General features: G+C 41.0%; 1 protein-coding gene across 1 annotated transcript in view; it reads left to right on the top strand.

Moving 5' to 3' along the window:
- Positions 1-12,965, top strand: part of ZSWIM5 (zinc finger SWIM-type containing 5) — a 1,363,657-nt gene that overhangs the window by 627,131 nt on the left and 723,561 nt on the right. The window contains exon 4 of the mRNA XM_044085901.1: positions 4,355-4,505. Coding sequence (XP_043941836.1) covers positions 4,355-4,505 — 151 coding nt within the window. The remainder of the gene's footprint in view (positions 1-4,354; positions 4,506-12,965) is intronic.

Consider the following 12,965-nt stretch of genomic DNA (forward strand, 5'->3'; position numbering starts at 1 on the left):
TGCAGATTTCTGCGAATGCTATTTGTAATAAATTATGCCAGGGAAGTCTTTCAGTGTGCAATGGAGCAAATTTTTTTTGGCTATCCCCGTGCTGTTATAGTAGGTGATATTCTAGTAGGAGGCAGTGGTGACGTTGAACATGACAGAAACCTCAAGAAAGTTATAGAAAGAGCATGTGAAGTGAATCTTGAGCTGAATCTTCATAAGTGCAAATTCAGGCTATGAGAAGTTGCTTATGTTCACTTGTTTACCAGTTCAGGCATGTGACCAGATTCTTCCAAGCAAACGGCAGTTCTAGAGATGCAGGCTTCAGACAGTGTCCAAACCCCTACAATGTTTTCTTGGCATGGTCAACTATCTAGGCAAGTTCATTCCAGATTTAAGCCAGTTTACAGTGCTGCAGAAAGCTGACATGCAAAGATATAATTTGGTCATGGTCAGAACAGCACCAAAGAGTATTTGATGTCCTGAAACAGAAAGTTGCTAACCCACCAACTCTCAGCTACTATGATGTTTACAAACCAGTTACTCTTTCCTGTGATGCTTCTAAATTTGTTCTAGGTGCAGTCATTCTTCAAGAGGGTAGACCAGTAATTTGTGCATCAAGAACTCTTATCCAGACTGAATTTCAATATGCCCAAATTGAGAAAAAGCTTTTGGCAGTTGTGTTTGCATGTTTGAAGTTCCATGATTATATTTATGGTCGATCTAGCCAGATCAAAACTGACCACCAACCTTCAGTTACTATTTTGAGAGCCTGTGCATACAACTCCAGTTAGACTGCAATGCATGATGCTCAAATTGCAAAAGTACAATTTCAGTCTTGTTTACACAAAAGGCAAACTTTTTTATCTTGCTGATACGATTGCCCAGAAAAACCACAGAACAGCATAACGATGAGAAAGATTTTGAGGTTATGGAAATGAGAAATTTTTCTTCCATATGTCTTGATAAGCTCAAACCTAACACAGCTTCAGAGGAAATTATCCAGAAGCTAAACCTCTTTATCAGTCAAGGATCGCCTTCAAAGCAGTCTTGTTTACCAGTAAAAGTGCAACCATATTTCAGATGCAGAGATGAGATTGTCAAACAATGGTATCATCATGAAAGGTCCTAAAGTGGTTGTTCCAAACTCCTTGGCACAAGAGTATATTAAAATTTTGCATCGTGGCCACCCAAGAACTGATTCTTCCAAATGAAGTATTAGAGCTCTAGTATTTTGTACTTCTGTGTCAAGAGATCTTGAGAAACTGTCATCAGGTTCAGTATGTAATATTACAAAGCTGTATCAACAGAACCACTTCAGTTAAGCCAAGTTCCTGAACTACCTTGGTCGACAGTAGCCACAGATATCTTTGAGTGGAATGGTCAACATTACTTGGTGTTAGTAGACTCTTGGTTCGAGATTGACCTACTTCCCATCCTAACTTCAGTACTGTCATTACTAAGTTGAAGCAACATTTTTCTGCCCATGGTAGTCCTTAAGAGAGTTATTTCTGACAGTGGGGCACAGTTTACTAGTCAGCAGTTCAGGAAATTTGCAGAAGAGTGGGACTTTGTTCATATTACGAATAGTCCTGAATACCCTCAGTCAAACGTTTTGGCTGAACATTCAAAGTGCAGAACTGCTGTTAAGAAAAATCCAGACGTGACAGTACCTCGGTTTTTCTCAACTTGTTAAATCTCAAACATTTTTTGTGATAACCATATTGGTTCACCTGCCCAGAGACTTATGTTAATACAAACCAGAACCACACTACCAATCAGCAGTAATTTGTTGGTTCTATGTGCTAAGAACAGCAAAGCAGTTAAAGCCAACTGTTGAAAAAGTGTTTGTCCCAGAACTGTTGCTAGTGTCCAAACCAGTGTTACAGCATCTTGCCTGTGACAAAGACTCTAGTTCTCAGAGTGACTTGTCCAGTGCTCCTGTTCCAGAGAACATTCTGTCAGCAATCCCTGTTCCTGAGAAAATCCCCAAGAGTTCACAAGCAGAACATTCCCCAGTGACTGTTTGTTGCTAAACCCAGTCCTAACTGCAACCTGGACATGACTTGTTTTCTTTGTTAGTGTATGTATAATTGCATGCGTATTCCAATGTCATTGTTTATATGAGACAGCTCAGTATAGAGGGAGGATGTAGATCAGATTGTGTGATATACCTTCCAGTGAGCTAGCACGTGCATGAAAGTACTGAGCACGTGCAAGCAAGCGAGCCATTTTCAGTGAACAGCCACAGTGAGAGCATGCAAGTATATAGTCAGTTTAAGTTTAATGTACCTACCATCCATCCTGATGTTTGTATACAATAAACTACTTAAATGAACACGCAAGCCTCAACACAGTCTTAATGCACACAAGAGTGACACAATTCACAGAAGATATTTATTTTTGGAAGTGGTTACATCCAGTAGAAGAATCTCCATATTACAAGCCTTCTGTATCAATCCAGCTTACTGTAGAATTTCACGAGGAAAAGGTTTCCCTACACACAGTTCAATTTTTCATGTTAAGGTGGCCACTGAGTCCAGTTCAAGCTAATCGATTAGTTCTCCAATTTTCTTTACAGAGTATTCTGATGGAGGAATATACTAAATGCATTGTATAGACATGCATATAAACACTTTGTTTTATATAGACTGAACCAAGTCATTTGAGAAAGAACCCCAGCTGCTGTTAGAGCTCTCAGTACAGTGTTGGAGTCCAAGACTTAAAAGCTTATTTTGGCTAGATAGTTGTCCAGCTGTATCATATTTAGTTAGAAAAGCTACGGAAAGCAGTTGCCATGCATACTGAAAGCATGTTCTGCAAGGGCAGTATTTATCTTTCGCACCTTCTTCAGGAAAGTGTCAGTAGATATCTGTGCAGCAGCTGTGTGGGCTTCTTTGTAAAGTTTTACAAGACACTACAGGTTGAACATTTTCTCTAAGTCCTGGTCATTGTTTGAGGTCACATTTATTAGGACCATGTTCCTAGGAGAATGAACTAGGGACTCTGTACTGCCTGTTGGTGAGTATGGAGCTGGCAATTTCAGATGAGAAATTTACGAACCTGCTGTAATGATAGATCTTAAGGATAACTTGCATCTTTGTTGGTATTCACATTCTCCATCCCCCAGGAGGAGTGAGGAGTATGTCTAAAGGAATTTTGGGGGCAGTTTTTGTAAACTCCACCTGAGCTAATTTTACAAGAGATCTGGAGGAGAAAGGAGTGTCACTGACTGGAATGTTAGTGTACCAGTGTGAGATAAAAGGCATACAGTTGAAATAAAAATGTTTGGATTAGCAGACTGAGTGAAAGTAAAGTGTAGCTTTAACCCTTATTGCTGAACTGTCTTGTGGAAACTTTCCTGCTATGGTATATGTGGTTTTGATTAGCAAGACAGTCCAGTAGGTTGGTTCCAGGAGTAAATTTATTACGTTGTCTTAGTTTGCAAAAATCACGTAGAGCTGCATTTTTGGTGCATGTTAATGCTGCTTGAATGACATGTACTTATTTCGCTCTACATCTAGTCAGTATTTTGCAAGCAGGAAATGGTACAACTGTGCTTGTGTATAGCCTCAAAAACTGCAGAGAAAGATGCAAAGGAAGTGCTAGCTAATGTTTGAATGTAGGTTGCCACTTTTGACAACATTGCAGTAGAGGGAACCACTTACTTTTTCTCGCTGTATCCTTCCTCTCTTTAATAATTCCTAACAGAATGTATATACTGTTTTGCCTTACTTACCTCATACCTCTCAGCCTGAACACATTGAAAATAGGAAGAAAGGCCCTAGGAAAATAGGTACATCCAGCAAAAAATCTGGATGTCTAATTAGCATAAAGTAGCACATATCTCTTCCCACTGCAAGTAGTAATGTGGGATTCTATTCAGAAACACTGTTAAAAAAGTGGCAAAAATGATAGGAAGTGTAAGCACATTATCAAAAACAAGAAGTGTAATATCTGTAGACTTTAATAAACTGTATTGAAAAATTGTACCACACAAGTTCATTTTTGCTTCAGAAAGAGGGAGAGATGTAAGATGTGTCCTCTAAGTTATTGATACTGGTACTGTGTTTGTCATGTGGTGTAGTTTCCTGAAATTGCATGTGATGGAGGGGTGGGTAAACAAAAGTTCAAAATAGGGGCATACCTCTAAAAATTGGGGCAGTTTTGTGCAGGGGTAAATCAGACTTGAAAATAAGAATATTCCTCCAAAGTAGGGGCAGTTGAGAGGTCTGCCTTAGCTGGAGTAATTTGCTTTCCTTTGTATGATGCCTTATTAGGTAGGCATCAGTTGACATTGTTTTTCATATTCCTTCAGTAAATCCATAGATGTGATATGCCTCTCTGCCTTTTCTTCTTCTCTCCCCAGGTACGAGAAATGCTGCGAATGAGGGACTCAAATGGTGCACGGATGCTGACATTAATAACAGAGCAGTTTATGGCTGATCCCCGTTTATCACTTTGGAGGCAACAAGGAACGGGGATGACCGACAAATGTAGGCAGCTGTGGGATGAATTGGGTAAGGAAAGAGCATTTAAGCATGCTTTTAACTTCATGTACCTTTTGCTAGCTGAGACCAGTCATTAAAAGATGTTAACTATGTTGTTGCTGTGGCAGTATATTTGTGCTTCTACTGAAAAAGGTTGCATAGGCACACAGTTAACATTTTTGTGAATTTTGCTTCTATAAGTTGGATACCAAATCATTTGTGTGGTCTTTTTTTAGCTGACTGAACTAGTAAGGAAATAAATGTCCAGTAAGTTGAAGTTCAAGAGTTTAGTGATTCACTTGTACATGTTCCAACTCATGATGTGATGATGTTCTTCGTTCCCCATTGCTGCAGTCCTTACTATTGGGTATAGTCCGCGTCCAGTCGGCCCGAATACCAGAGTATAAGGCTGACGTCGGTCAGGGCGCATTAGACTGACGTCAGTACGTCAGGGTACTAATGCGCATGACCGACGTCATATCCTCAGTCTTTTTTGCCGCATGGTCCGATGCAGAAGCAGTTTTGCGAGTGCAGGTTGGCGTTCTGAAATATTTCCGAAACCGGAGTTTCAGACCGAAACAGAGTTGGCTAAGTACCCCGTTGGGGAACATTTTGGTTTTTCTTGCCTCAGTATTTAACCGGATGTCAGAAAAAGTGAATAACTGTATTTCTTGTGGGAAACAGATACCTCATAGGGATTACCATACCTTGTGTATACCTTGTTTAGGGCCTGAGCACGACGTTGTTGGTTGCCGCTCTTGTGCTAGGTTTAACAAACGCACTATTAAGAGGAGGTTAGACTGTGCCAGGTTAGTGTTTGGGAAGCGTTGCAATTATAAAATGCCGCCGGATGCTCCGGCCCGCTTCCAAGAAGCGCAAGGACAAAACAGCGAAGCCTAGGGTTGATGAACCGGCAGTCCCGGACGTCGGTTCTTTAGAAGGCTCAGTGGAGCCAGAGGTTTTGCCAGGAGTTTCCATGGAGTCTCAGGCAGAAACTTTACTGTTACAGGATGTGCCTTCTCAGGAGGTAGGCCAGGCTGAGGCGGCTTCTCAGGTAACTGTTCTTCCCTCTCTTCCCAAGGTAGTTAGAGCCTCTCCTTCTGTTGCCAAAACTTCTTTGAGAGGTAGGCCTAGTTCAGCTTCAGTGGGGGCTTCTCCTAGCATTTCGGGTTCTGTACCTAAGAAACATATGCTTAAAATGGCAGAAGATTTGATTACTATGATTAGAGGTTCTATGCCCCGCCTGATAAGAGGCCTAGGGTGGAACCAGAGTTTGATAGTTTTGAACAGTGTTCAGAGGCTTCAGAGTCTTCTGCAGAAGACTTGCAGGAGTATCCTACTTATTCTGATTCTGATGTGGATGATTCCACTCCTACAGCTTCTCCTCCTGAGGATTTCTCATTTTCAGAGACTCTGCATTCCATGAGGGAGCACTTTAAATGGGAAGGCCAGGATTACTCTGATTCCAGGAAAAGGCTTAGGGAATTCTTGTTTTACCCCAGCATAGGCCCTTAGCTATTCCTCCTGTGTTGAATGTGGTGGAAGATGTTTTGCAGAGGCTTCACTGAACCCTGACTCTTTGCCTCCTGCTCCTGTTAAGCCTGATAGGTATTATAGGGTGCCCGAAGCTCATAAGTATTTGTTTAAGAGTCCTAGGGCGGACCCAGAAACTATTTCTCAAGGGCCTAAAGGTGTTAAGGCCTCTGTGGTTAAAAATCCTGTTCCCACTGATAGAGGCAAGGGCTTTGGATAGGTGGGGAAAGAAAGTGTATACTTCTTCCACTCTAGCCATGAGAGCGTTGAATTGTCAGTTTCACATGCTAAAATATCAGAATTATCTCCTTTCACAATTAAAATCTAAGGTGGATGCTTTGGCGGAAGGTATTGAGTGTAAAGAGTTGCTGGATTTGGTTCATGTGTCTGAACAAGTGGGTAAGCATTCTTTGCAATGTGGTTTTGATGCTGTACAGGCCTCCTCGAGGGTGGCTGCTACTAGTTCTGTTCTTCGCAGGCATGCCTGGTTGAAGGATCAGAATTTAGCTGAGCATGTTAAGACAAGGATTTTGGATGCTCCTTTACAGTCTGATGTGTTGTTTGGATCGCCTGTGGAAGCAGTTTTAAAGAAAATGGAAGACAAAGCTAAGTCTATGCAAACTGTTAAAGATTTTTTGCAGGTGCAGCCACCGAAGTTTAGTAGAAATTGGCCTGCTAAGGGGTGGACATATCCTGCTTATGATTCCCAGTCTAGGGGTAGGTCTAGACGTGGTAGGGCAGGGCTCAAGGTTCTTTTAGGCCTAGAACAGGGAGTTCACCTGCTCAGACTTCTGGTGAGGGCAGGGGTCAGTCCTTTCGTAAACAGACCCAATGACCTGTCTTTTCAGCTGCCAGTACATTCTCGCCTGGCAGCTCCTTTGGGAGGAAGACTGTCTCTTTTCAAAGAAAATTGGGATTTAATTACTCAAGACAAATGGGTGTTGGATATCATTCACCACGGTTACAGATTTTATTTCCATACAATGCCCCTTTCAAAGGCATGCCAGACGTTCCTCCTCCACAAAGAAAGGAGGCTCACAAGCAAGTTTCTCAGTTACTCCGGATGGGGGCCATTCAGCCAGTCCCTGTATCAGAAAGGGGCCTAGGATTTTATTCTCGCCTGTTCCTAGTACCAAAGAAGGGGAACACGTGGAGACCAATTTTGGATTTATCTCTCCTCAACACTTTTCTGGACATTCCCAAGTTCAAGATGTTGACGTTACAACAGCTTTTACCTCTGCTGGGCAAAGATCACTGGATGGTAACTTTAGATCTCAAGGAAGCTTACCTTCATGTGCCTATAAGGCTAAGTTGCAGGAAGTATCTGCGGTTTCGAGCTGGAAATTCTCATTATCAGTTCTCTGCATTGCCATTTGGCTTATCTACTGCGCCCAGAGTATTCACAAAGGTTCTGGCTCCAGTGATAGCTTACTTCAGGCTTCAAGGAATTCAAATCTATCCTTACTTGGACGACTGCCTGATTCTGGCTCAAGAAAAGGAAGACCTTCTACAACATCTGGAATATGTTATAGCAGTGCTAAGATGCCTAGGGTATTCTGTGAACGAAATAAAGTCCAGTCTAGTACCCTCTCAAGACATGTGCTTTCTGGGTGTGAGACTGAATACAGCAGCCCAGATGGCCTTTTTAACCCCGGACAAACAAAAGAGTCTGTCACTTTACTTCCATCAACTACCTCATCAGTCCGTGCTGACTGCAAGGACAGTCCTTCAAGCATTAGGGTTCATGGCATCTTGTATTCTGGTGCTTCCCAATGCCAAACTGCATATGAGGAAGCTACAATGGTATCTCAAAAATGTATGGACACAGCACTGCCAGGATTTGGACACTGTCATTCAAGTAATACCTTGCCTTCAAAAAGAATTTTTGTGGTGGGCTCAGGAATGTCACCTAAACAAGGGACTCTCTGTGACCCGGCCAGAGGCGAGTCAGATTTTAACGACAGATGCCTCGGACATTGCTTGGGGAGCTCATCTAAATGGAAAGTGGATACAAGACAAGTGGCCTGCCAGACTACAGCATCTACATATCAATATGAAGGAGATGTTAGCAGTCCAGTTTGCATTAATGGCTTTCAAGGAGTTACTTCTTCCAGGGCAGGTGTTGATTCTAACAGACAACACAACTGTCATGTGGTACATCAACAAACAAGGGGAACACATTCTTATCCTCTATGCAGGCAAGCAATGATTTTATGGGAGACTGCGCTAGGCTTGCAACTAACTCTTCAGGCAAGGTTTCTGCCAGGAGCACAGAACTCCTTAGCAGATGTGTTAAGCAGACAAATCATGGATCCCCACGAGTGGAAACTGGATCTTCATGTATTTCAAAATTGACAGTGTCATGGGGGACTCCAGACATAGATCTGTTCGCTTCTCCACTAAACCACCAGCTGCCACAGTATTGCACAAAGGGGTTTCATCACACAGCTTGGAAAGTGGATGCTCTGTCTTTCAGTTGGAAAAACCTTCATGTGTATGCCTTTCCTCCTCTGCCTCTTCTTCCACAGGTACTATTAAAGGTCAGACAAGACAGGCCAAGGATGATTTTGATAGCTCCAGATTGGCCTCGCCAACACTGGTACCCACTACTACGGAGTCTGGTAAGGAAGCCTCCATGGCCTTTACCTCTGATTCCTCATCTGTTATCTCAGAAGGATGGTCATCTGCTCAATGTCAAGCTTCACTCTCTTCATCTAACAGCCTGGCATATTCTGTGTTGAAACACAGCAGGTCTCAACTTCCTCAACAAGTTTTAAATGTGATTATGGAAGCTAGAAGACCTAGTACAAGGAAAGTGTACGCAGAAAAATGGAAGAGTTTTTTATTTTGGAGTACAGCAAAGAATTTGCAGGTTTCTGAGCCTAATTTGAGTGTGGCTCTTCAATATCTTACTGAGTTATTGGACAAAGGTTTGTCCTTCTCTTCCATTAAGATTCATGCTGCAGCAATTTCAGCTCACTATGATTGTGACCCGCCATTGTTTTCGCACCCTTTGTTCAAGCAGTTTCTTAGAGGGGCAAAGAATATAAGACCCCCACGTAGAGCTCCTACTCCTGCTTGGGATCTCAATTTTGTGTTGGAAAAACTTACTCTACAACCTTTTGAGCCTGCGGCTACTGCTGAATTGAAATACTTGTCATGGAAGACTGCTTTTCTGTTGGCTATTACTTCTGCAAGAAGGGTGTCTGAGTTGCAGGCCCTTATGGCAGTAGAGCCATTTTGATTTTCCATAAGGATAGGGTATCATTACGCACTAATCCTTCCTTTATGCCTAAGGTGGTTTCTAGTGTGGCTTTAAACCAAACTATTCATTTGCCTACTTTTATGCAGACCCCCAAAATAAAGGGGAAAAGATTTTGCACACTTTAGATGTACACAGGCAATTGCGTTATTATTTAAGCAGGACTAAGGATTTCAGGCAGTCTCAGCAGTTGTTTGTTTCTTTTGCTTTGAGTTCACAGGGCAAGCCTGTGTCAAAACAAACTATTTCTAGGTGGATTGGCTTTTGCATTGCATTTTGTTATTCCCATCATGGCAAGGAGATTCCAGCTGGGATTAGGCCTCATTCCACTAGGGCTACTGCCACTTCAACAGCATTTCTAAGGGGGGTGGCAACTAAGGATATTTTGGAAGCAGCTACTTGGAGTTCAGTGCATACTTTCTCTAAACATTATCACCTTCCTATCTACTCTAAGTCTAGGGCTGGTTTTGCCACAGCTGTTTTGCAAGGCATGTTGTCAGCTCCTGCTTCTTTATGATTTGCCAGCCTCCCTTACCTCTGCTTTGGGATTCTACCCAATAGTAAGGACTGCAGCAATGGGGAACGAAGAACATAGTACAGTTTTGTACCTACCATAAATGTAGATGTTCGAGGATCCCCATTGCTGCAGTCCAATTTACCCTCCCTCCTTCCCCTCTGTGTTTAGGGGTGGTTGTGTAGGTGAGGTTACATGCTTATATTTTTGTATATATTTTTGTATATATTGTACATATTTTTGGTGCAGGTATTTTGGGCCTTGTGTTTTTAGGGTCTTCTGACATCTGGGGCAAGAAAAGACTGAGGATATGACGTCGGTCATGCGCATTAGTACCCTGACGTACTGACGTCAGTCTAATGCGCCCTGACCGACGTCAGCCTTATACTCTGGTATTCGGGCCGACTGGACGCGGACTATACCCAATAGTAAGGACTGCAGCAATGGGGATCCTCGAACATCTACATTTATGGTAGGTACAAAACTGTACTTTATGTGCAGAACACATGGGTGCAACCGGCCTTGTGTCTGCCATTTATTCTCTGATAATAGTCAATGTAATAGCAATTTTTATGCCCTGATTTGATTCTCCCTCAGCCTGAAATTGCAAAGGTAGTGGCTTTTTTCTTTGCATGGACTTGTCAGGATTCACTGATGATTGGCTTGCTGTGTGTCCATTTCATGTATTAAGTTGGTGTGGCATCTTTTCATTTCTTGTTACTAGTTAAGTAATGAAAGGTTTCCCACTCATCTGAAGCAATTTTAACTGCACAACGAGTAATACTTTTTGTTTTAGTTGCTTTTTTCTCAAACTTAATTTATTTACTTACAAAGCTTTTCTTACCACCACTGATTGATATTGTGCAATATTTTATATGTCTTACTAATTATCCCTTTTTTAACAGCAACTTCTGTTCTAGATTTGACTAAAAACTCTGCCAGAGTAGGTCTTTCACTTAGGACTCCCCTATCCCATTCTCTTTGCCTGTGACATGTCAGAAAATGATAGGAGAGTCCTACATGAAAGTAGGGAAGGTAGTCTCTAACCTGAAGTCCAAACCTTCTCTTGGCCTCATCCTACTCTGTTACCTTTCCCTCTTTAGTTATTTGCTCCCATTACCTTTGTTGCTTTGCCGGTTTTCTCCAGTAAATCCCAGCCTTCTTTTGCCTATTTTTTATATTCCTATTGACAAAATCTCCTTTCCCATGTTGGTTTAGTTCTTAGAATACTTTCTGCAACTTTGTGAATATATTTTTTGTATGGAGGTGGTTATTCTTAAGGATCTGCATCCAGAATTTCTCTCTGTCTCGAACTTACTTACTAGGCTTCATCATCCCTGCCCACTTTGAATTATAGCCTTCTGCTTGTGTTTCATATATATTTTTATCAGCCTTAATTGTGTAGCTCTAAAATATCCCTTATAATCAGGTAATTCTGAAATTGTGTTCTTTTTGGGGGATCATTTTATTCCATTTAATTCTTGCCCTTCCCTTCCCAGAGAAATTAAAGTTGGTATTAATTATTGTTCACTACTACGCCTCTGGTTGATAAAAATATGCCCAACCTGTATATAAAACTAAAGGGACTAAAACATTTTCACTGCTTAATTCCTCCTATCCATATCCATAAACGAGCTTCAGGTTTCTCAGTTTTTGTATTATCTTTTTAGTATTTTTCTACATATCCTTAGTTTCCATAACAGAAGCCTTTTTAATCCATATTCCTAAATATTTCATCTTATGTCCCCATAAATATGGATATTGCTGAACCAATTCATGTGTGGGTTTATAATTTATGGCTGTAGCCTTCGTTTTATCTTCATTAATTTTGTATTCTGAAAAGACTTGAATGTGTCTCAAAATGTTCCACAACACAGCACTGGGAGGACATATGTATAATTCCTAAGTATGCAACAAAGTCTAGAAGGTTTAGGATTTTGCTTGGAAGTGTTTTCATAGGTATTTCTTATACCCAGCAGACTCGGGTAGATGACGAATGTTGAAGGTGTGATGGGAAAGAAAGAGTTAACTGGGAAGATGTTTGGGAGTGTAAACAGCTGACATATTTTTAAAATTCCTTGTGAGCAAATGGGCCTAACTAATGAAATGATTCTTTTGAGCTGGGATACAGAATCTGAATTGCCCAAGTATATTAAGGCCTTGTTAAGTTTAATTCTGGTGTCTGCCAAAAGCGATTACTAGGAAATGGAAGTCAAAATCTAAATCAGCTGTATTTGAAGTACTAATTATTGGAACAGAAATAAGAGGTAGAAGTGGGATGGTGTAGTAAAGGGAAGGAGCAAATTATGCAGAAATAAATGAAAATTTATGGGAACGTTGCATGCATAATGTTCTGGAGGAGGACTGAGGTTTAAGGGAAGGCAAGAATTGAACAATTTATTTAATGCTGGACTTTAGTTATAAAAAAAAGAACATATGGTGACCTATGATGTGTATTTGGAAACATGTTAATGTGGTTTGTTTTATTTTATAGGTTCATAGGTTAGTACTAGGCTAACTGCCCTTATGGGCCATTTTAAGCCTAGACAATTTCCCCATGTGAGAATCAAACCCTGCACCTTGTGTTTGTAAGGTAAGCACCTTAACCATTATGCCAACCTCCCATCCTAATTGAACTTAAATTATATTTGAACTTATATTAATTTGTTAGCCGGTGTCTACAGTGGTAGTTTAGTAGTGCTGTGGAACATTTTTAAACACCTTGATTAAAATGTCCTTTTTCTGGATTTATCAAGTGCAAAATAGTATCATCTGTAAATAAAGCTAACTTTTATTGATCACCATACTATTTATAGTCTTGAATTTGAATCCTTTAATTACTTTGCCAATGTCTCTAAAAAAATAAAGGCGGAAGGAGGACACTTCTGCCCTGGTTCCTCTTTTCTAAACACAGATCATATGAGAGGAGCAATCCCACTTTAATTACTGCCTCCAATCCTCCACATATCCTCCTGATTAACTTTATTAGATCAGGGAATGCGAGCACTTCCATTGCCCTACTCATAAAATCCCAGTTTACTTTGTCAAATGCTTTCCCTTCATTATGACCCACCAACAGCAGTGACTTTTCTTACATTCTGTATTCCTCTGAATCATTGTTGTTCTAGTAATGCTGTTATTTTATTGCCTCACTCCACAAAACCACATTCATCCATATCTA

Source organism: Protopterus annectens, chromosome 10.part0 (assembly GCF_019279795.1).
Source record: "Protopterus annectens isolate FY-2018-M chromosome 10.part0, PAN1.0, whole genome shotgun sequence".
Lineage (NCBI taxonomy): Eukaryota > Metazoa > Chordata > Ceratodontiformes > Protopteridae > Protopterus > Protopterus annectens.